Below are 25259 nucleotides of genomic sequence, written 5' to 3'. Positions count from 1 at the left end.
AGATTTTGTGTTTCACATGCATCTGGCAGAAGTCTGTTTCTCCTGAGGAAAAGCACTAGTCTACCATTTTACCTAATTTCTGCCTTGTATCTTTATTTCTCTTACGGGACCTTTAAAGTCTTAAATTTATTACAGCATGAACTAGAGTCCATTTCAACTGATGTGTGAAGTGTTTTCCTGAGCTGCTAGTGTATAACTAGTCACAAGCTAATGGCATAATAAATTTGTTAAGTCTTTGAAATGCCACAAAAATATGTTGCTGTATTCGACACAAATAAGTATGTGGAGAATCAACAGATCCACAAGGCAGCTGTGCTAGCTCCGTGAGCAACAACAAAATTGGAATAAAACTTACATTTTTCTTACGTTACAGTTCACAGTGATAAATGTTTAAGCCAGCAGTAGCCAACATGTGTTATTGGACTCCCATCTACCCCAGCCAGCATTTTAGTTTTTTTATGACAGCCTTGCATATCATAAAAAGAGCATCAATTTCATTATCTTAAACAAAATGTATTTACGATAGCTAATTAGCATACAGTCTCATGGATTTCTGCCCACCCCCAAGCTTAATACGTTGGATCAAATGGAATGTAACAAAAGTATGACCCGGCAACAAAAGGTAACAAGGAATAGTGACACAGTGGGCCATTTCTCTAGGGAGTCTAAAAAGAACAATCAAAAGATTAATGTTGCAGTGAGATGGTTTTAGTTTTAAAGGGCTTCACAAAATTACATAAATAGCCAGTGAATGGTCTCTCTCACCTCCAGATGAGACATTGTCATCTCTCTGAAGACATAGGCAGGATTTCCTTCTTCTGAATGACAAGTGATCTGAAAATTCCCATACAAGGAGCTTCCGGTGGGCTCTGGCCAGTACTGATGGCATTTCACCTGTCAACAGGTTTTTGTTTTTGTTTAAAAAATAAAAGTTTCTACTTAGATTCCAAAAGTTGCATTTGGATCAATTTTAGCTACTTCTCATTGTTATCTGAAACATGCAATAAGATGATTTCTTGTACACTGTTTTAAGGAAATAATAAGAGCCCTTTAAAAAAAAATTGTCAAAGAAAGATTTTAGCTAGGATACTTCCTTTGTTTCTATTCATATTTAAACCCGATTCTGACCATGAAAATAGATACTCCATGATTACTATAAAAAGTAGAACCACATAACTTAGCCTGAGAAGACTCTGTTTTTTATTTCATAACATTTGCTTATTTTAGTACTTTGCAATGCAGTATGCAAATGCAAGAAATAAAATATATTTACATTTATTCCCACCCCCCCAAAAAATCTTATCTAAACTAGACTCCCTAACAACACAAGAACAAACAGGGACTCTCTCAGCACATACAACTTTTCTCTTTCCAGTTCACTAGGCTGTTCCTAGTACAGGCTAGTCAATGAATAGTGTTATCCTTTGAAACTAATTGACAATCCTCTTGAACAATATTTAGTTCACATGTTGGTTTAGGAAGTGTGAGTTAGGTTGGTTAAAACATGGGCCACATTAATTTCTTCCTGATGCATTGCATTGGAATTACAAGCTTTTAAGAGTTAAAATTACAGACTGACTTACTCTTCCCCGTTCCACTTGAGTAGTTAGCATTACAACCATAGATGAGCCTTGTTCCCAAATCATCTGCCAAAAATCAGGGCAAGTGTTTGGTAAAGGACCTTGGCAAGCAATGTATTTATTTATTATACTGGAAGAAGGGATTTCCATCTAAAAAAAAATATTGCAGAATGTGTTTAGTAACTTCACAATTTTGTGTACTCTTGCCTAAATCATATGTAATCTTCAGCAGGTGCCTTCTATTTTAACCTTTAAATGCTTGTTGAAAGCTTTTCTATGCCACAAGGCTTATGATGACGATTAAGGAAACGTTTTCTGTAAATAGTCAACTGATGATCTGTGAATTTAGTTTTTTTAATGTGGTTTGTATAGATATAATCAATGTAAACAGTTTAAAGTGCTTTATGAAATTGCAGCATATAAGTATATTTAGAAATAAACAGAAAGCTAGAAATTTGTTTTACTGCATAATTAACTGTCAACTGCTACTCTAAAACAGTTTGACCAAACGTCAAGATATTTTCCTCTTTAACCCCTATTTTAATTGGAAGTTCATTCAAGGACTTTTTAACACCTGGGGAAGGAATACCCAGAAAAATTATTAGCTTTTCTGTTTCCAACAGACATGAGGAACTACATGAGCAGGATTCTCTCCATCTATGTTACAACTGCATTAACCAACTAGAATATATCTAAGCAATATCAAATGAAATTTTAAAATAAATCTTTAAAATCCAAAGGGCTAATTGTTTCACTGCTGAATCCAAACATGGAATTAACATGAAGAGAAATGGTAATCTCCAACTCACATTTATATAATTTGCATTGATGTAATCATCATTACTCTTTAAAATAACCCGTGTAGCATCATCTGAGAAAAACAAAAGAAAACAAACACTTATGTAAAATTCTCCAAATGGTAACCAATGAAATGCATTAACTGATATCCATGGAAGCACTTACAAGGCGAAATGTCTCTGTATCTATTTTTGGAAATGTTTTGAGGTAATTTGGCACAAGACATTGTCATCCCAGGCTTCTTCCTGTAAAGTTGCTGAACAGAAACAAAAATGGCAGGTTGTAACAAGCAGAATCTGAGTAATCATGAGACATGGTAGAAAAACAAAACAAAACAAAAGACATTTATCACGAACATATTGTTCCCTGCTTGGAAAAGAGAAGCATCACATGCATTTTACACTTTTGCAGTTTTTTTCCAGTAAGCTAACTTTACCCCTAAAATTTGCATCAAATAACATGTCTGAAGGCTGGCATGTATAGCAACTGCATAATCCTTGCTTTAAGGGAAAAAGCCACGAGCAAAAGGCAATGTGGAATCACCTACCTGAAATGACAAGATATAGATAGACCTGGTTCACATGGCACAGTAGGCCAAACTGAAACTATATGAATGGGAGAGGAGTTTGCAGCCACTTTGCTCCTCTTCAGTCCTTTTTACTGCCACACCAATGTTTGGCTTGCTGTGTCTTTCAAATGAAAGGGTACGGTTACCCTATTCTCTGCACCAGCTACAAACTGCAGTTCTTGATTTATATAGTTAGCAATCCTGATGCCTAGATTCAGTGGTGTGCTGGATGAAGGACAATAAACTCACTCAATCCCGGCAAAACAGAGGCACTGTGGTTGGGAAGTTCCAAAGTCAACTGGACAGGGACATGCTCTCCTAAAGCTTCACAGACTGGAGCTGCTCGTGGACACACCTCCTTTGCTAGAGTGACCTCACTAGCTAGGAGTTCCTTTTACCAGTTTGGATTGGTAAAGCAGCTATGGCTGTTTCTGGACTGGGATAGGCTGACCTCTGCACTTAAGTACAGCAATCTGCTCTATGTGACCTATGACTGGGAAGCTACAGTTAATGTAAAATGTAGCGGCTTGACTGCTCACTAGGGTGTAATACTGCCATCCTTTATGCCGTTCCTGATAGAATTGCACAGGCTGCCGGTTAGCTAGTAAAGGTAAAGGTACCCCTGACCGTTAGGTCCAGTTGCGGACAACTCTGGGGTTGCACGCTCATCTTGCTCTATAGGCCGAGGGAGTTGGCGTTTGTCCACAGGCAGCTTCCAGGTCATGTGACCAGTATGACTAAACCGGTTCTGGCGAACCAGAGCAGTGCATGGAAATGCTGTTTACCTTCCCGCTGGAGCGGTACCTATTTATCTACTTGCACTTTGACGTGCTTTCAAACCGATAGGTGGGCAGGAGCTGGGACTGAACAATGGGAGCTCACCCCGTTGTGGGGATTTGAACCACCGACCTTCTGATCGGCAAGCCCTAGGCTCTGTGGTTTAGACCACAGCGCCACCCGTGTCCCTGCCGGTTAGCTACTGGTGTGCAAAAGGGACAGGCTACTGAAAATACCACTTGCTCCCCTACATACCCAGTCACTGTATTCTGCAAGAGACAGCATCCTGCATCTTATCAGGGGGACCATTCTGCACAATATTGAAACTGGAATTTTAGTGAGTTCCTTTTGGAACTCATTCTCATTGTGTATCACACAGATGGATAGCTCAGTTGGTTAGAGCATGGTGCTGATAACGCCAAGGTTGCAGCTGTCTCTGTATCGGACAGCTGCATATTCCTGCATTGCAGGGGGTTGGACTAGATGCTCCTCGGGGTCCCTTCCAACTCTACAACTCTCTGATTTTATGATTCTATGCCCTTAGCTATATTTATTGTCTTTTAAGTTCCCGCTAAAGATGTTTCTCTTTTTACAAACCTTCTAAAACTTATATCCCAGTTGGCAGAGCTGTTTTGAGCTTTGAATTGATTTTATGTAAGTGCTGTTGTTTTAAACTGTTTTTTAAAAAAATATTTATAAATATTTTAAATTGTTTTTGTATAACTGCTTTATGTATGTTATTAGCTTGTAAACCGCTTTGGGGAGCCAAATAAATGAATAAATATTAAGTCAGACCTAGATTAACTCTATGTGGCACAGCAGGAAAGTGGCAGTGAGCACCTCTCCAGGAGGCCACACACTTGCAGTGTCTCCATAACCCATGGTTTGCTTTATCATGCCATGCAAATGAGACCACAAAAGTGATGGTTCCCTAAGCTGAAAGAAGAATATAAGAAATAGCATATTTCCTCCAAATAATAGCCCACCTAGTCATGAGAACTGTGACAGCACCCAGTACAAGATTCTTCAAAAAAGCATGAAAGATGTTTTCTTCCATTCCACACACAAATTGTAAGTAACACCCTATTTTGTGGGTTTATACAGTCATAGGAAGAAGCCTGAATGAGAGACAGTTGAGTCCCTATGCAGCATAAAGCAGAACATAAGCCATATTGTTTATTCCTCTTAATGCCTTAGGGCTAGGAGAGAAGAGAAATGCATTACTAAAGTAATCAAAATGAGCAATATGCTCTGAAGGTAAAGGAATTATATACTCAGTTATATTTCTGAAACAAAAGAATGGCAGCAGCTGGAGAAAAGCAATATACACCCAATTCACTTCCTCTACTTACTTAGCGACAAAAGAAAAAAACTCACCAGCAAAATTAGGAATAAACCGAAAGTCAACAACTACTATTTTCATTTTTGTTTCTTTATAAAATTAGAGTGTAGTGCCTAATCGGTATATGCATGTGTTGATGCAAAAAAGAAAGAATACTTGAAATGAAATTACAGTGGTACCTCTGGTTACGTACTTTATTCGTTCTGGAGGTCCATTCTTAACCTGAAATGGTTCTTAACCTGAAGCACCACTTTAGCTAATGGGGCCTCCCGCTGCTGCTGCACCGCCACACGATTTCTGTTCTCATCCTGAAGCAAAGTTCTTAACCCGAGGTACTATTTCTGGGTTAGCGGAGTCTGTAACCTGAAGTGTATGTAACCCGAGGTACCACTGTAATTTCCTTAAATCAATTATTTTAATAGATCTACAGAAAATGAAGCTCACTGATATTGACAACATTCTAGTAATCTTTGCTGAAAGAACTATTGTTCTTTCACACATTTTAGATTAGACAGAAAAATGAGTGGCAGACCAAAATTTGACCTACATTTGTACATATTTCAATCTATCGTGTAATGGCGTGTGTTATGTAATGCTAAATGTTTAATATTTCATTCACAACAGATTAGACTGAAAACCTGGCATAGTTTACAAAGAGAGTCAATTAACTAGTTATTTCCATATGGGAACCTTCACCAATCTGGTGCTCTCCAGATTTTCGGACAATATGGCAATGCTGGCTGGGATTAATAGGAGTTGTACTCCAAAACTTCTGGAGGGCATCATGTTGACAAAAAGCTGTCCCTGAGCAAAAGAAAACCATTAGTCTAAAGCAGGCTTCCTCAGTCTCGGCCCTCCAGATGTTTTGAGACTACAATTCCCATCATCCCTGACCACTGGTCCTGCTAGCTAGGGATCATGAGTTGTAGGCCAAAAACATCTGGAGGGCCGAGGTTGAGGAAGCCTGGCCTAAAGCAAAGACTTGAACCAGATCTCTCCATTTGCAGCTTCCAAGCATATGGTCAGTGCCATCTCTGACCATGCCAACAGTCTATTCATGAGTACTGAGATAGAGCATCACTGCCAAAAGCTATCTAGTGCGTTTGGGATTACAGCTCTGGCTATATGGTTAGCACGACACACATTTTAGAAATGGAAGCTGTGCGTAATAGTAACTGAGGAGCGTTTTACCCCACATTGGGCCATGATACTGAAGGGAAACAGATGCAATAGCTGACCAGGAAGCACTAAGAAGGAGTTTGTCTATAGCTATTAAGAAAGGCTCAACTTTACTCAGAAAATCAGATATTAGATAATAACACTGATTTTTAAATGGAGCCCACAAATGTTTATGAGGGAAGGAAGAAAAGAGGCAAGGGAGGAATGCAAACTGCCATTATACCGCTTGACCTAATCAAAGTAATGTGGATCTAGCTATAGGTTATCTCTTAGCCCCAAGAGTAAAGGATTTTCAGCTGGAAAGCAAACCAAGAAGCACACACTCCCCAGGAAATACATTACTTACATCAAACTGAGCCAGGACAGTTCCCGTGATAAGCCCCTCTGCCAGTTGAAACATCGATTCCCTCAGAGCAATATCATCCTGGTGGGCACCATCTAGTGGGGACTTCTCAGGGATGTACTGGAAGTCTGGCTCACTCTCCAGCTTTTCTTCTACCACATCATAAACAGCTGCAATAAACAAGAAGTAGCATAATTACTGAGGAAGAGAACTCTGCAAAACTGCGGACAGCAGCTTCATCCATTAATCTACATTAATTAACATTAATATTAATAAATCAATAATAATAATTATATTATCCATACCCCACCCATCTGGCTGGGTTTCCCCAGTCACTCTGGGTGGCTTACAGGACATATAAAAATTGTAAAACATCAGACATAAAAAATTTCCTGATACAGGGCTGCCTTCAGATGTCTTCTAAAAGTCACATAGTTGTTTATTTCCTTGACACTTGATGGGAGGATGTTCCACAGGGTGGATGCCGCTACTGAGAAGGCCCTCTGCCTAGTTCCCTGGAACCTCACATTCTTGCAGCGAGGGAACCAGCAGCAGACCCTCGGAGCTAGATCTCAGTGTCCAGGCTAAATGATGAGAGTGGAGGTGCTCCTTCAGGTATACAGAGCCAAGACAGTTTCGGGCTTTAAAGATCAGCAGCAACACTTTGAATTGTGCTCAGAAACACACTGGGGACCAATGCAGGTCTTTCAGGACCAGTGTTATATAGTCTTGGCAGCCACTCCCAGCCACCAGGCTAGCTGCCACATTCTGGATTAGTTGTAGTTTCCAAGTCACCTTCAAAGGTAGCCCCAGGTAGTATGCACTGCATTAGTCCAAGCAGGAGATAACCAGAGCATGCACCAGTATGCCAGTGCCAGACAGTATTTGCCAGATGGAGCTGGTAGACAGCTGCCCTGGACACAGAATTGACCTGTGCCTCCATAGACAGCTTAGAGTAAAAAATGACTCCAAGGCTGCACACCTGGTCATTCAGTTGCCCCCATTCAGGACCAGGGAGAGCACATTAAAGAAACACACATGCATGGATCTTTTCTGCATGATGAGGTATGCTTGAGTGCAAAAATTCTAAGCAACTGATATAGGTGGTTGCTTTCTTCTCCCACTACTGTGCGATCACATCATGGGGAAGGAACTCCTGTCAAAACACCCTGCACCAGAGAGATAAAACCCCAAGCTAGCTACAATTTTAACAAGATGTTTATTGATACAAATGTATTAGATTGAATTTATGTAATATCAATCCACACATTTAATTCAATTAAAAAAACTCTGGTATCCTTCTCCTTTGTACCCGGAAAACATTTGGCTTTACATTTTATTATCCAGTGGTGTGATTGTTAATTAAGGGTAGAAAAGGCCATATATATATATATTTTTTTTACTAGAATGTATCCTGTTATCACTTAACAACCACCCTGCATTCATTTCTTGCCTGGAAACAACATGTGTTATATACATGCCAGACAGTATTTGCCGAATACAAACATATTTTATTAGTAATGCTTGTAACTAAAATAAATCTGCAAAAAAAATTGGAGGAGGAAATCATGGCTGTCTACTAAATTCTCAATTTCAAGGTCTTTTATTTAAACTAATATGACAATCAACACAGAGAGCCCATCAGCTTGGCAAGTTAAATCAAAACACCTACTTAATTTATTTTCTGGGACTAGGATGCAATAAAGGTGAACTAAAAAATATATGTTTTTTTTTAAATGAATAAGGTTTTTATGCCAGTTTCAACTGTTCTGCTTAAGAACTTTTATTTATCCTATTTCTTTGCTACATAGTTCTTATGTTGCACTTGCACAGTGACCTGTGCAAATACCTCCATAATAAATGTTTACTGACTGCATGCAAAAACAGATAGAGCTGGAGCTTGAGCACCATCCCACAGAAGTAGCTGAAAGAATACGTTCCCACCTCATCCTTTCCAAGCAGCCCTCCAAAACGTGTCTTCTAAGGTTCAGTGAAAATCCCTGAAAATCAGGCAGAGGCGTCTTCCATAAATGTAGAACACACCTCAGGGTCTGATTTTGGGCAGCTTCCACGAGCTTTTCTTCAGTTTCTTGCACCACATTCCATAAAACGTTTCCCAACCCTCAGGAGAGGGTTGTAAGAAAGCTACAACTGTGACACCTACAGCCAGATCCAATTCATCATTTCCTCGTTAGTGTAAGTCCCACTAAGTTAAATGAGACCAATTCCCCCAAAGAAGTGTGCCTAGGACTGCTAGTTTTAGAACACAAGTTAATAAACAGAGACCAAGATACTATATAAAAAGGCATGCTTTAACAAGTTTTGCCCACAATAAAAAAATTAAGGACTACAAACTTTGGTAAGAATAATTCAAGTTGATAAGACAAGCAAAAATATTATGTTGAAGATTATATTGCTACAAAAACATGACACCAAAAAATTCTATAAATACATCAGAAGCAGGAAATGAGCAAGAGAGGAAGTCAGACCATTAGATGACAATGTGTGAAATGATTTATCATGGAGAGAACAGAAAGACTGCAGAGACGCTAAATGAACTTTATGCTGTTCTTCACTGTGAATAAGTTAAGACAGACACACCCAAATGAATTTTTTTGGTAGGGGAGGGAATCTGAAGAACTAAGTCAAATACAAGGTGACTCTAGGGGATAACTGAATACTTAAAAACCAACCTGTCTCTGAGTGTGGGTGACAAAAATTCAAGGGTTCTCTAGAACCTGAATGGGGGAAATATGCTACTCACTAAAATCAGTAACTATGCCAGAAATCTGAAACCCAGGAAATTACAGGTTCACTAGTTTAATCTGTCCCACATAAATTGGTGGACAACATTGTTAAGAGTTCACATGATTAAGACATACAGAACGAAGGTTGCGAATTGAGAATACCTCTGACAACTACAAAAGACTTCTCTTACACCAAGCTTTTCAGAATGTTCTGAGTGTATCAAACAAATATTAGACTTTGGCGGACATTATATATTTGGACCTCCAAACGGTTGTTTTTTTTAAGTTGCTCACAAAGGGTCCTGAGTAAGTGACTATGTCATAAGATACGAGGACAATTCCTCTTAGGAATCTAACTGGTTGAAGTGCTACAAGCAAAATTCAGGAATTTTCACAATACAGTGGTACCTCGGTTTAAGAACAGTCCTGTTTATGAACGATTCGGTTTATGAACTCTGCAAAACCAGAAGTAGTGTCCCTGTTTGAGAACTTTACCTTGGTCTAAGAATGGAATCCAAATGGTGGAAGGGCACCGGCGGCAGGAGGCATCATTAGGGAAAGCGCACCTCAGTTTAATAATGGTTTTGGTTTAAGAATGGACTTCCAGAACAGATTAAGTTGGTAAACTGAGGTATCACTGTAGAGGGAAATGGGGGTTCCCTGAAAAGTGATTTGAAAACAGGATGGCCAAGTACGAAAATGACACCAAGTTATTAGTGATGCTGAAAACCCAGGTGGAGTTACTCCAGTAGAATCTCTACAGAGTAGTTATATAGGCAACAAAATAGCAAATCAGATTCCATGTAAGTTAAGAGTAGAAAGATAAACAAGGGGGGAGGTCAGGAGAAACACTAGTTTCATATACACAGGTGGAGTCTGAATTAGTAGTGACTAAACAGAAAATGATGACTGAAATAAACTGGCAAAGGAAAGAAATTAAGAAAGAATGAAAATAAGTCCACTGGTATCCTAAATCCATTGTGTGTCTGAATTTGAAATTTTGTGTTCTGGCCATCCAATTAAAATAAAAACTAATTATCTGAGTAAGAAAAGAAACAGAAAAGGGAACTCAACTGATCAATGATGTTGAAACAATTTCCCTATGAGGAAAAGCTAAAATGTTTGGCTTTCTTAGCTTAGGAAAAAGGTGAGTAACAAAATACATGACAAGACACGTATAACACCCTGAACAGCACAGAGAAATCAGACAGAAAAATATTACTTCCTCTTTCGTAATACTGGAATTTAAGGTCAGCCAATGAAATTCCATATGGTATATGAGGCTATGTCACTTGTGTACCCCTGTTATACCTAACAAGAGTGATAAGGGCATTGGGCAAGGGAAGCAATGAAATGTATGGCACACCTGGAAGTGAGGAAATAATTACTGGATTCCTGTTGTTAGTACAGGGAAACTTTGTATTTTATCACTGACTACATTTTTAAAATCTCATTACCACTCAATGCCCACCTTAAAATCTTCTTCTTAAGGTACATGTTAACTAAGATTGCACTTCATGCATCTGATTAAGTGGGATTGAGTCCACAAAAGCCTGTGTCATACAATTTTTGTTAAAAGATGGTTTGACTTCTTTCATTTAACACGACCCTCTCTATGGTATTTTACACAGTTGTAGAAAATGCATAGCCAGTATAAGGATAGTAGGAGACACAACAAACGCCCTGAAAGGAACATGGTAAAACAGCAAAAAGCAAGCATGCTTTCCACTGATAAAATTACTCACCATTGGGTCGAACTAGGAGCACAAGCTCCCCTGAGTGCCGCTCACAGCTAGCTTTAATAAACATAACAACTTGATCATGGGTATGTTCTGATATATCCCTGCCATTGATCAGTACAACCTGATCTCCTTCATTCAAACGAGGAACACAAACATCTGCCTGCAACATGAAACAAGTGTTTGATGCAGTGGATATTACAAATAGGGCTTGCTGTCTTATTTTTAAGTAACGAAGAACTCAGTATCAAGATACTGTGGCGGTTCTGATCTGAAGATTTAATCACTAGGGTCTGAATATATGAAAAAATAAAGACTCAGACCTGATAAATAATTTATGAACCTTGGTTTATCCAGAATTCTGGCAGTGCAACCATTTTGTCGTTGGTAAGAAAAAGTTTAATTTTCCAATTTTTTATCCTATAAACAATTATTATCTCTGCAAATTAAAAGATCTCATTTTTCAATTTAAACTAAGCTTTAAATATGCCAATATACACTTTTTTGGAAGCAGAGCACGACACACACAAACAGGATTTTTCAACCTCTACATTATATATTGTAGGAAAAAAGTGAAGGATAGGATCTTTGATCAGATATATACTACAGCAAATCAAGAATTCTTCTATATTAAAGCACTGGAGATTCTCTATTAGAGTCCTTTTCTAAGATTATTTATGATAGTGGCATGTTTTGAACATTAGATTGCTACATACAGCCAGGGGATAAGCAAAGTGAATAAAAAGCATTCTGAAATAATCTATCTAAGTAGACATCACTGCAAACTTTCTCTGACAACTTACAGGTGTTCCTGGAGCCACTCTGGACACTATGACAGGCATCTTCTGATCATATCCACCCTTTAAAGGAAAGGGCAATAATTAAAGAACGTACAGCTCAAGCTACTTTCAAAGATATATTAAAAGGGTAGGTCTTAATACCTTTACATTGAAACCAAATCTTCCATTTTCATCTGGTCTCATTCTGATCAGAACGAGATTGTCATGGGGAATCCCACCATTGGGCTGTAAATGAAAACACAGCATTATTCTCCATACTTGAATTTCTATAGGCACTACTGAAACCCCAGGCAATCCATAATTCATCATCTATTGCATAGCTAGTTAATGTCTCTCATTAATAATGAGCACATAACTGTTTAAGACTGAAAGAAAAGAAAGGGACAAAGCGAGTCGGGGAGGGAGGACAGACAGACTAGAAATTTATAGCTAATCCTAAAACACATTTACCTGAAAACCAGTATTCATATAAGAAGATATTTTCAAGTTTCAATTTCCATGAGACATTGTTGGAATTTTCTTCAAAGTTAATGGTTTTACTATTGACTTGTTTGATGCAAAAATGACCTAAGTACCAGCAGTGCATTCATTACCAGGAAGTGTGCTCCAAGTACCTACCATTTTGGTTTGCATAAGTATAATGAAAGTTGCGTGGCTCACAGAAACGGTAAGGGGTATGTGCAAATAAGGGAATTATATTGTGTACTATAAAGATACAGTTTGGGAATATGATTTATGCAAATATTTTGAAAAGACATCTCATAACTATTATACTGCTTAAAGGTTTTTCAGATGGAAAATAAATAGATCAAATAAATAAATACTATTCCAAATTAATACATTCTATAAAACATCCCAGAGCTACACCATGAAAATGTTACACAGGATTTGCTTTCCATTGTGTCTATACTTTTAGCTCTATCAGAAATAAGAGTTCTATTAAAAGCGGTGTTTTGGACTCACGTTCCATTTCACCAAGAGCATGATGGGGTAGGGAACCCGAGGACCATTATTTATGTTATTAATTCACTCTAGTTGAATCTACTTCTATCAGACCTACTGATACTGATTCATTTCCCCGCTCCCTCCAAGAAGAATATTGACTCAAACTAGACAAACAAATTTAAAGTAGCTTCTTACTGTAGATTTTTCAGGAGATGAAGAAGAATCATCATCATACGTTTCATTGATATGGTTATCCAATTCTTGCTGAGAAAGTGAATAATGAATTTGGTTCCAACTATTCTTTTTAGATTGTTTAGGTGGCAGTGCAGGTGGTTGCCCATCTACAGCGGTCTCTTGAGATCTACAAACAAAATGAAAAGAAATCTCATTAAAACTCCAAACTGCATGCTAAATAAAGAGAAACTATCACTAAAAAGACTTTGGAATTTTGGTGCATTGGACATCATTGGCTTGCAACCTCAATTATGGTTCCCCGACTAATTTTTTTTTTTTTTTGGTACTTCTGCAAAAGTTTCCCAAGCCTGCTATTACTCTTTGACAGGAGAGTTGTCTTTTGGCAAGGTTCACATTTGAGAGAATGAATTTGCTATTAATATATAGGAACGTTTCAAAAAGAATGTTATTCACCTCTCCCTTAAGTATTTAATTCACAAGACCTCCAAATTAAATCTTAGGTGACAAATTAAGGACGACAAAGGAGATCTCAATCATTTGTTGCTTGGATCCTCTTAAAAACACAGAGCAGTCCTATGTAAGGGATTTCATTCTAAAATTTCAACTCTCCCACTTACTAGTTGGCACAAATTTTACAGATAAGAAAGGAGGAGATCCTCAATCAAGATGTGGAAGCAGGAAGCCCACTTTCATTGCATGTTTGAACACCTGATGTTGCTTAAACCCATGTGCACTGGTCAGCGACTTATTGAAGTGGATAATCAATTTACAGTACATGAATTTAATTGGGTACTTATCCATACTGGAAATTTCTACAGAACTTTTGCAAATGTGACAGATTTGATATACTATTACTTTGTATTTTGAATAAAAATTAATAGTAACTGCAGCTGTCATTGAATCACTGTCAAACATTTCAAATCAGCATTAATTCACCATTGGGACAGTGAAATCCACAAACATACAAAACTCATATGATAAATGACTAATGGTTCTCATTCACGCAAAACTAGTCAGTGTTACCTAAGAAAGTCCTAGCTTCATCTGTGGTCTGCCCAACTCCTGATCAGTACCCACTTTTGTTATAACACAATGTGCATGACTAAAGTCACAATAAAGTTATTTCTTTTTTAAAAATGCAATAAAGGAACTATGCATTTGTTTATAAACAGACTATGTGAAGTAATAAGCTACCATTGAAACTAGGTAAAGTAACACACTGGTTGTGAGTGTAACACACTGTAATGTGTTACCATAATGAATTGTGAGAACTAGGGATGAAGCTTTGGGCAAAACCTTGCCTGCTTTATATTTGCCCAGTCAGCTTTGAATTTCCTTATGAATGCTTAGACAATAGATGTGAAAGCAGACTATTTTGCAGTCAAAGCAGCCCTCTGTATTACTGCATCCAGCAATTTGCATAATCAAATAAAAAAGGAAAAATCTCTACTCTAATAAGCTCTGTTTGTGTTAAATATATCTAAACTGCTGTGTAAAATAACATAGTTTCATATTTGACAGAGAGAGAGGGAGAGAGAGAGAAAGGATTCTTAAAAACACATTTGGATTGCTTGCTATGCATGTGGTTTTTTTCCTACTGCCACTTTCATGAATAAAAAATTACAGATACTACACATACCTTTCAACTGACAAAAATCATTTGGAATGGCCACACAACTATTTGCACACATAGGGAATATGATTTTTAATGTGAACTAGGGCCGAATTAAACTCCCTTCCACTGGAGATGCCAGGAACTGCACGCAGGAACTTCTAACAAACTGACACTGGTTATGGCCAACTATATTGTCAAGAGTCAGGTTGGACAATATTTATAAAAAATAATAAGTATTACTCACTGCATGTTTAACATGTATATAGTGTAAGGAACACAAGGTTTCATGTACATTACTGAGATCCTTACAGCATGCCAGTTTAAGTATTAGTATTATTCTTCCCATATTACTAATGGTGTAATATGTACTAATGGCAGCAGGTGTGTGTGTGCGCGTTGCAGCTAAGAGAATTGCTTGCCTAAGGCCACCTGATAGCATAGGTGAAATATGAACAAGCAACTCCTGATTTGTAGCCAAGTCTTTGTCAACGTTGTTTATTTATATTATGCTTCTATTAAAAATGCTACAATTGTGCTACATCAGTTTTCATTTGCAAAGCAATCACTAAAGAATGGGGCTGTCAACCTATAATAATTTAATAATAATAATAATAGCAATAATAATAAAATTACTTATAGCCTGCCCTCCCCGGCGAGGACCAGACTCAGGGCAGCTAACATCAAAACACACAATACATTAAAAACACAAAATGTAGATTATTTTTAGGTGTAGCCTTTAAAAACCATTTTTGTTGTTCTGCTATAAAATAAAGCATTATAAAAACTACGCTTACGGTGATGATTCCAGAATGATACTGTTGGCTTGGGTGGAAGAAGGAGATCGGTGATTTGCAAAAACCTCACTTGGCGAAGGATGAACCACATGGTCTACTAGATGCCCAACTGAGGATGGCCGTAAACGGTTTCCCTCTTGAGTAAATGCAGAGTTGCGACTAATCAGGAAAAGAACACTTTGTTCAATAATTGCAGGTATGCTTGTCAAGACTTGGATGATTTATGATTTTTTTAAAAAAAAATGCTTCTAAAACTTATCTATTCCTCTAATTTCTTGTGTCTTGGACACAGCACCCCTAGCAGGAACATCCCCCAAATCAAACTTGTTTAGAAGACATTATCACTGGCAGAAGGGAGATGAGGAAAAAGGTGATTTTTACCCATTCCCCCAGCAGCCCTGTGTGTCCTCCAAAAATCTGATCCCAAGGGTTGGGTAACCCTTCTAAACAGTGGGTGGGAGGCTGCAGGGGATGAAAAAAAATCAGCGGCAGTTGCTCCCCCCATTTTGTCAGCATGACCCCCCACTAGAGGATCTAAAGCTTTCTGTAGACAGAAAAAAACCTTCCATTCCACGAAGGCCAGGTTTGGATGAAAGCCACTAACTGTAATCCTAAATGCATGAATTAAACAGTTTCCTTTGATTTAGATGGAATATATTCCCCATTAGTGTTTACTAGCAAAGCACCATAGAAATATTACACTGATTATAGATTTCCATGGAAGAAAAAATATGCATCAACAAATAAACCACCATCACAAATCCTGACTATTACCACTGTTGCTCCAACAAGTCAACTTTAGTGTGTAGTAAGTGTAACTGTACAGTTTTTTAAAACTTTGTATATTTGTCTATTAAGTTCACAAATATCAACATAAAGGCTTCTAATAAAAAATCATTGGGTTGAATCCAGTGCTAGTCCTATATAGAATAGACCTATTGAAATTCATGTATCCAAGTTAGTTATCATCAGTTTATTTCTATACCACTTTTTGGTCAAGGCCCTCGAAACACTGAACAGATTAGTACTAATACAAAAGTTTAATAAAATAAACTAGAAAAAAATTGAAATATGAAGTAACCCAGGCACACCATGAATCTCACTTTCTACAGTCATGAGCTGCATTTGCGTCCTCCCCATAGACACAGCTGCCCTTCACAAACAACTGCTTACACAGTTGCTTCCTCCTTAGAAACAGCAACATCCAAAGCAAAGTTCTTACAGTTGCTCTCCAGGGCAGGGCTAGCTGGCTCAGATTCCTGACTCCTCAACAGGCAGCAGTTCTTCAGGTGCAGGAACAGGAGCAAGGATAAAATTGGCATGTACCTTCAAGCCACCAGTGGTCCTATTATTGCTATCTGCTGCCTCTAAACCCACAGCAGCCTCCAAATAAATGGGCGTCTGCCTGGAAACAGCAACAGGGTGGGGCTACCTGGCTCAAACCTTCAGGTCTATTAACTTCAATGGGTCTACTCTGAGCAGGACTAGCATTGGATACAGCACCCTGCCTTCTCTTCCTGTAGGAACCCAGCAATCCAGATATAAATGGAGGCAAAAAGCCAGTATACGTCAGGAAAAAATGTTATTTCCTCTTCTGACACAACCTGACTTTCCACCTATGTGGAAAGGTCCCCACTGTGGTTTAGTTTTTTTATAAAAGAAGTCATATCTACACACACACAGCACTTAACTCAGAAACATGACTTTCCTCTCATTTGGGTCACATTAGATTTCCTACACACACATTCAAGTTGTAGAGAGCTAGCGGTTTCATTGCAACAGTAACACAGACTGCTGTAAACCATAGGGTTGGGCTATGTGAATGGCTGGTTCGCACATCCCTCTCCTTCGGCACAGCCACAAGAAGGAGATAGCAAGAATCCACCTCCCGATTTAAACAAGTAACAATTTGTGTTACATCCGAAATGCAAATTACAGTGCATTTGATATACGGTTTATGAAATTAGCAAGGATCAGAAACAAAGCTTAAACTAACCATAGTCTGTGATGTGGAAATGAATGTTTCCAATCCCTTCCTCATGGCAATGAGGAAGAAGGAGAGACAGGCATGCTAGTTCAAGGCTCACTCAGGCCATTCAATAGCTATAAGCTATGGTTTAGAACCAGGCCTGTTTTTCTGATGCAATGAAAATAGTGTCTGGGTGAAGGCAGAACCAGTGCAGGGCTCAATCTGGGAGCACATCCTGAAACTCACAACTGCTTTTCCTTCAATATAATTTAATTTAAGGTTTGTTTGTTTTTCTTTATATGTGATTATTATAACATACACTTTGGTCTATCTGCCTCTGTGTTGCCTCACAATTTCTTTTTAAATGCTTAGTATGGAAAGAACTCTGGTTCAACACACATCCCTCCCAAAAAACGGATCTCAAGTACTTTCCCTTCCTTAATAAAATAAAAATAAGAGGTAACTAGTGGCTCAGGGACTATTCAATTTTACTTACTGATTAGGGGTTCCAGGTGGAGAGCGGGATGGTAAACTTTGAGTTTCTAACCTGTCATCAGACATTGAATTCCTGCTGACAACCTCCCAGTCCATCCCGCTTATCAATCTGCGAGCCAGAGGTTTACTTGGGGATCTAAAACAATACAAAAATTACCAATATGTATCTGGAAGTTCTCTGAAGAAATTAATTGGGAATTGAGGTGAACAAGAAAATAGCATTAGCTTTCCCCTATACAGGGGCTGATACACTGACTCGTTATTTAAATATTTCCTCCAAATAGTGCAAGGGGTTTCAGAGCACCTAAAGAAACGTGATGCAGAACACTAAATTAATGAATATAAACAACCAAATCATAGCTTGTGCTGTGGCAAAGTCTTTCTCACTACGATACTGAATCACTATGAATTCAGATGTGCCACTTTATTTATTATTGCTATTAGATTTATATAGCTGCCCATCAATGAACATTTGGTAGGCAAAAAATTAAAAACACAGTGTACAATAATAATTAAAGCCAACAACAATTAATAAAAGGCAGCAAAAAAACATCCATGCACTGAAGCAGTGCAAGATTGTTTTAAATTTTGAGCTGTAAATTCAGTTGAAAAGCCTAGATAATTAAAAGGTCTTCACTTGACACTGGAGAAAGACCATAAAGGAAGTAGACAAACCTTTCTGGAAAGGCTATTCTATAGCCAGTTCACTACCAATAAGGCCCTCTCTTTGGCAGTCACCTGCCCCACTTCACTTCACAGACACTTGGAGCAGGGCCCACAAGGAGGGTATTAAGATTCCAGTAGGAAAAATCTCTCTCTCTCTCTCTCTCTCTCTCTCTCTCTCTCTGTGTGTGTGTGTGTGTGTGTAGGAGAAGTGTTTGTGGAAGTGGTATTACAGTGAAACACAGGCAAGCAAAAAAGTATTGCCCTCTTTCCCGGCTGCTTTTTTTGCTTTTCCTCAAAAACTGCAATCAGATTTTGTTACACAGAACTACTATGTTTTATGCAACTATGTGTACTAGACCCTAGTTTCTGACATTAAACTAAACAGCTGCATTAAAGTACTTTTCTTATCAAAAGAGAAACACAACCAGGCTAATGAAACAAACAACCATCTCTACAGCAAACCGTGAGAGAGAGAGAGAGAGAGAGAGAGAGAGAGGGGTACATCTATATGAAATTTAAATAGGCAAGACTTCTCTGCGACTTAGCCAGATGATTTCTAGATTAAAATGAACAAAATAATTTGCAAATATAACGATTCTAACTGCAAGATGCAAGATGCAGTTAGAAGCTTTTAAAGTTAGAGGCTTTTAAAGAAAAACTATTGGGAACAGAATTAAAAAGGTGTATGATAGACAACTTTAGCAAATACTTTGCCAACTGTATCTATTGTAGTCTAGGAAAGAATTAATCCTCTAAGGATTAATAAAACTTTATAAGAATGCAAACATCCAAATGCTGATGGCTTTAGACGTGTTGCATTTAAAAGGGATTTCTGTAGGTTGAATGAGCTTGAATTCTCTTTCTAGGAACATTGCAACTCCTAGAAACACTCACCTTAATTACCAAGTGAAAAGTTGTATTTGTAGTAGTGCCCCTCAGCAGCCAACACAGCAGAAACATTTAACTGTCAAACTGTATTTTGAACATTTGATTATTAACTGTTTTAACCTTGGAGACCCACCCACTTACGCATGTTACCTAAGCTTCCTGTTCTTTGTGGCAATTCAAAGAAACGTTCACCACATTGCAGCAATACACTTCCCAGGGCTTCCTCTTCTAATAAGTGCCCATGTCAAAAAAATACTAACTGCTTCATTTCTATGGTTTACTTTTAGGTAACTCAAAACATTGCAGAGATTTTAATTTCAATTCCATCTCACATTAACTAGGTTATGGGAAATTATCTAACAAGTACAGGGGGCAAAATAAATTTCCAAACAACTCGGGACACCAGTCTTGGCTTTGAAATTTCAACTGTATTTTAGAGGATTAATAGATTTAAGATAGAGATGCACTATTAGTGAAGAGGTACACTCAACTAAGAGTTAGCTTTGCTCACCAGGGGTTAAGATATGCTAAAAACATACTTCTCATGTGCCAGGTGGTGGTGTAGTTGCTCGAGAGCAAACAGGCAAGACTCCAACCTGTCTTTTCCAGGCTTTATTATTAGTGCAAACTATTTACAGTGAAGAGCGTTGCAAGTTCATGTCCGGCTCAGTCGCTAGCAGAATCTGGGAGTTGGCGGTCCTTGTACCTCCCCCAGCATAACAGTCGCATGACCCCAAGCCTTCTCCTCCCTTCCTTGCACCGAAACCTACTGCGCAGACTGGGCGCTGGCAAAGGGGTACTTCCCTCCTCTCCGGCTTGCTCAGCTTTGGCATTGAGGCTCTCCCTAGCATCCCCTGGTCCCACCACCTCCTCTCCACTGGAGGTGGGGCTTTCCTCCTCGCCAGATGAGGAGCTGCTTCGCAAGATCTTTGGAGGTTCCCTATAACACAACTGCCCTTCCCCCTCTCGCCTCTGACCTGATGGCAGTTCCCAGACATCCTGTATCGAAAGCCAGGGTGAAGAGGTGTGTCTTCAGAATGTACCTAAAGTTGTATATTGATGTTGCAAGACACATCTCCGTGGGCAGCTTCTACTACAAAGAATGCTGCCTCCTGGGACATCACCACCACCTGAGCTTCTGAGGGCTGTGGAACTACCAAGAGGCTCTCTTCTGCTGCTCTTAGCACCCAAGAGGAGATGGTCTTTCAGGTATTTAGGATTTTAATCACTAATGTGAGCACCTTGGGCCCAGAAATTAATTGGCAGCCAATGCAGTTATTCTAAAACAGGGGTTATGTGAGATGTAAATGGAACCACAGCCCGTAATCTAGCCACTGCATTTTGTACCAATGGAAATTTCTGATTTGTCTTCAAGGACACCCCCACATAAAGCACACTGCAATAATCCAATCTGGAAGTTACCCGAGCATTGAGTATGGTGGTTAAGGCATTTCTGCCTTTTAGCTGGTGGACCAGCTGAAGCTACAAAATGGCACTCCTGGCCACCCGAGCCTCCACTGACAGTGCTGAATCCAGGAGTACTCACAAACTGCAGGCCTGCTCCTTCCACAGGAGTACAACCTGTCCAGAATATGGCATCTCCCTAATTTATAGATGTGAGAACTTGGGATACACAACACTTTTATCTCTTCAGGATTCAGTTTCTTCTCCTTTATTCCTTTTTTCCCTTTTTTTTTTTGCCCGATTCAGTCCAATACCTCCAAGCACCAGTCTAACATTTGCTTAAGCACCAAAAAGTTGCAAAGGTACAAAGAGAAGAATGCTTGAAAAGTGAAGAAGCAAGTTCATGCTGTCATTCTGTTCACCATCTTAAACACTTTTAAGGAGTTAAATAATTATTCCCTTTGAACTGTTGAGTAAGCATGCTTTAGATGCATCCAAAGTTTGTGTGAAGATAACATTTAATAGTGCCTGCAGTTCACAGACTGGTGTTTGAGTGAAATGGGCCTTTGTTGCCATATCAGTTCCATTTTGTCCCTCAGCTTCTTTTTTGTCTGTTTACAGTTGCTAAGCAGGCAAGGTCTGTCAAACAAAATGAAAACAATCTAACCAAACTAGCCTCCATCCTCCACAGAAATGGAAAAGTATAATAATATCACTAATAATAGTAATTTATATGCTGCCCATCTGACTGGGTTGCCCCAGCCACTCTGGGCAGCTCCCAACAAAAAATAACCATTAAATGCCCTGGGTTATGAGCTGCTTGGACATGCAAAAGCCAATTTCCCTTGCATCCTAATGAAACCTAATGGAATCAAGGCAACACCTTGCCACCCCCTGAGCCTTGAGTGCTTTTGTGACCTTCTACCTAGTACCAAAACACAGCATAAAGCACCCATTGCGCCCTTTTCAAGAAGTAGCCTTGACATCTCTAGTCCTTTTCTCCTTCTGGGAAACTTCTTTCAGCAGGAACCCAGGTTTTCTGTTTTCCAATCTTGTAGGCGGACACTATGCTCAACTTTAATTCAGTTCAATTCAATTCTTCATTTGCTGCCCATCTGACTCTGGGCAGCTCCCAACAAAATATTAAAAACACAATAAAACATAAAACGTCAAAATTTTCCCAATACAGGGCTGCCTTCAGATGTCTTCTAAAAATCAAATAGTTGTTTATTTCCTTGACATTGGATAGGAGAGAATTCCACAAGGCAAACACCACTACTAAGAAGGTCCTCTGCCTGGTTCCCTGTAACTTCAGTTTTTGCAGTGAGGGAACCAGCAGAAGACCCTCAGAGCTAGATCTCAGTGTCCAGGCTAAATGGTGGGGGTGGAGACACTCCTCCAGGTACACAGAGCCAAAGCAGTTGAGGGCTTTAAAAATCAACAGAAACACTTAATGTGCTCAGAAGCCTACAGAGAGCCAATGTAGATCTTTTTGGAAGCTCCCAATCTGCTGCCTGTTTCGATACCTCTGCATTCTGCCCAGTGATGTTGTTTGGGAAAACCCGCTTTCCCCAACTCTTGGATTTATTTATGAGGATCCATTTCACCCTTCCTTCCCCCTTGCATCTCTCTCAAACTGAAGGATAAACTCTCATTCTTTTATGTGGTCTCTACTACCCCTTCACTCTCTCAGTGCTCTTGGATGTAGCTGCAGTGCCTCAGCTTGTTGTTGCTCCCTGTTGTAGCTGGACCAAAGACTCCAAAGTTATCCACTCTTGTTTCTATTGAACTGAAAATCGTGTTAGTTCTATGGAACTAACCACGGCCTGTCCTTCGGCTAGAACAATACTAGTGGCCACAGAGACATGAAGTCTCCCTAGCACAAGACTAAATTTCCCATTCATCTGCTGTTCTCAAGGAGCTGACTCCACCAAACACAGAAAATAGGTTCAGATGTGTGTAGAGACGTGTTTACAGTTCCACTGTGTGATCCAGAAACCTAGCTGATCAGATTTTCAGACCATTCACTGTAACAGATTCAGTATAACGATGAATGCACAGACACCAAGGAAGGCCTATTACACCAAGCATAGCCTGTCTTCACAGTTTACATATTCAAAGTATGCGTAAAAAGGGAATTTGCATTAAGGGAATATGTATTATGATGATACAATATGAAAACATATTAATGTATTTTACTTTGGTACAGAATTAATTTGTAGTATGTTGCACCATACATTAAAATCTGCACAGTAATTTCTGCACAAAGCTATTGTAATCTGCTGATTTTGAGGGAAGAAGAGAATTCAAAACAGGTAAAATAAGCTACTGTAACAATCCACAGACAACAGTACAGGATGCAAATAACTTGAAATTGCTTACCTGGCAAATACCCTGTCCTTATTTGCCTTTTCTTTACCATACTGTACAGACTGGACTTCTGTTCTCCCACTGAAATAAAATATTGAGATTGTCAAGTGTGGGGAAAAATATTTTGCCTAAATATGAGCACACCGGTGCATCCAAGTCCAACAGTAAAATTACTAGACTAACAGTGAATGCATGTTAGACCTGATGAAACCAGGGGCTTTCCATATTCTAGGATACTTTTACTAATTGCCAAGCAATTCTTACCTATTATTAGATACTGATAATCGGCCACAAAATTTCTCCAAGTCTTTAAAATGTCAAATAGTAATACATTGTAATCAGGGATTAACAACAGAGATTTTTTGTCTGGTGAATACATAAAGATAAGAAAAGCTGTGCTTTATTAGGTCAAAGTTCCATCTAGTCCAGCATCCTGTTTTAACAGTGGCAATTAATTGTACTAGTGCTTCCTGCTTTTGGGATAACCAGCAACTAATATTCAAAGGCAGAACACGGCCATCCTGGCTAGTTGTCATGAGCTTTGAGTTCATGCGGTCCCGTCCCCCCCATCACCTTGAGGCTTTTGCATCTGCTTCAGACTAATTACAACTTGTTACAACATCCAAACCCAGGAAAAAATTGCATTTAGTCTTAATGCAAACAAGCCAAATTCAGAGCAGAATTTTGGAAGCTGACTTGCTTTCACTAATCCTAGTAAGATTAGCCACGGTTTAGGGTTGAGATGTATTCTTATACTGCAGTTAATTTAAAATGGAGGTGGAAGCTTCTGCTCTCCTCTTCAATGCTGTGCCAAAGGAAAGAAGGAAACCTGCAAGCATAGCATTATAGAAGATGTTGCAGTTTTCTCTAGTCGTTTTCTTGTTTCTTCACAATCATGCCCTGTGTTCCTTTATTTTATTTTCCTCAGTTTCACTTTTCTCTCACTGTGCACCAGGAAATTTGTTTGACTGTCCTTTATAAAAGGAAAGGTGTGCCATCTGGGACACTTTCTACATGTTGGCCTCAATCTGTATGGAGTTGGTGCATTTCTATATCTGCCCCCAAATATTAATAGAACTTAGCATTTTAAGCCTTTAAATATATATATATATGGGGGGCAGGGATATACTTCAAACAACAGTTTTATAGTGAAAAACACACATTTTCAAAGTAAAATTGGCACAGTGCAGTGTAAAGAAAGCTAACTTAACCAGATGCCTTTGCAGGCTGTAGAGCAACATAAAAATCTGGAGTATTAAATGTTTAAAAATCAACAGGCGTTTCATCTGATCTATCACTAAGTTATTCTTAACAATATGCTGATATCTCTCCCTCTTTTTACATAAAACATATAACATGGCCCAAACTTACCAGTACCGGTACTTTGAACCCAAAGTAAAGTAGTGTGCAAAAAAGTTCTTCTGAGGGGGCAGTGGTCTGTCTAGCCGGAAAAAAGTGTGGTGTTCTACACAAGCTTTCCATAAATTTTTACACGCTCGATAATTCACCATGTTGAATCCTAGTAACGTTTCTCTAGATTCATGCTGGGACAAAAAGATTTAAATTTAATAAAATTAGCCTTGCATTCTGAAATGTAGTTGAGGCTACAGTTCTTATGAAATGGTTCTCTTTCAAAAAACGCACAGAAATATTCCAGGAAAAAGGACCTTCTGGTTATCTAAGGAACACTGTAATTAGAGATCTATTCCTTCTCTCTCCTGGCTGTTAAATCAACTCCCAGTCATTAAAAAACCCCAACTCATGACAATATTCTTAACCATGGTGGTTCTCAAACTCTCTGCCTTAAATAAAGCCTTTTCATATTGGTTTATTTGCTATAGAACACCTACATGTCTGTCATAAAAATCCTGTGTTCGAGGCCACATATTCAGTTCATATACGACACTGGCCAAATCTGTTGAATTTACCTTCTTCCTTAAGATACTCATTACAGGAGATCATTAGTAGTGTTAGGAAATCCACATTTGAGAGAAATATGTCCACTATTGCTGATATTTGGCTTCCAAATGAACAAAAGGGTTTCC

At 38.8% G+C, this 25259-nt stretch overlaps 1 protein-coding gene across 3 annotated transcripts in view; it reads right to left on the bottom strand.

Moving 5' to 3' along the window:
* The window catches only part of PTPN4 (protein tyrosine phosphatase non-receptor type 4), an 85478-nt gene that overhangs the window by 13192 nt on the left and 47027 nt on the right, over positions 1-25259 (bottom strand). For 2 of the 3 annotated variants that reach the window (XM_083737425.1, XM_083737426.1), the window contains exons 12-24: positions 24586-24758; positions 23227-23295; positions 17888-18022; positions 15423-15581; positions 13014-13179; positions 12015-12098; positions 11877-11933; positions 11080-11236; positions 6591-6757; positions 2544-2634; positions 2390-2451; positions 1584-1730; positions 766-894 (exon numbers count right to left, since the gene is read on the bottom strand). In XM_083737425.1, coding sequence (XP_083593551.1) covers positions 766-894; positions 1584-1730; positions 2390-2451; positions 2544-2634; positions 6591-6757; positions 11080-11236; positions 11877-11933; positions 12015-12098; positions 13014-13179; positions 15423-15581; positions 17888-18022; positions 23227-23295; positions 24586-24758 — 1596 coding nt within the window. The remainder of the gene's footprint in view (positions 1-765; positions 895-1583; positions 1731-2389; positions 2452-2543; positions 2635-6590; positions 6758-11079; positions 11237-11876; positions 11934-12014; positions 12099-13013; positions 13180-15422; positions 15582-17887; positions 18023-23226; positions 23296-24585; positions 24759-25259) is intronic. The other variant, XM_083737427.1, reaches the window with a different exon arrangement.

The sequence above is a fragment of the Podarcis gaigeae genome, assembly GCF_964106915.1.
Source record: "Podarcis gaigeae genome assembly, chromosome: 1".
NCBI classification, from domain to species: Eukaryota; Metazoa; Chordata; class Lepidosauria; order Squamata; family Lacertidae; genus Podarcis; species Podarcis gaigeae.
This window is presented reverse-complemented; position numbering and strand designations above follow the sequence as displayed.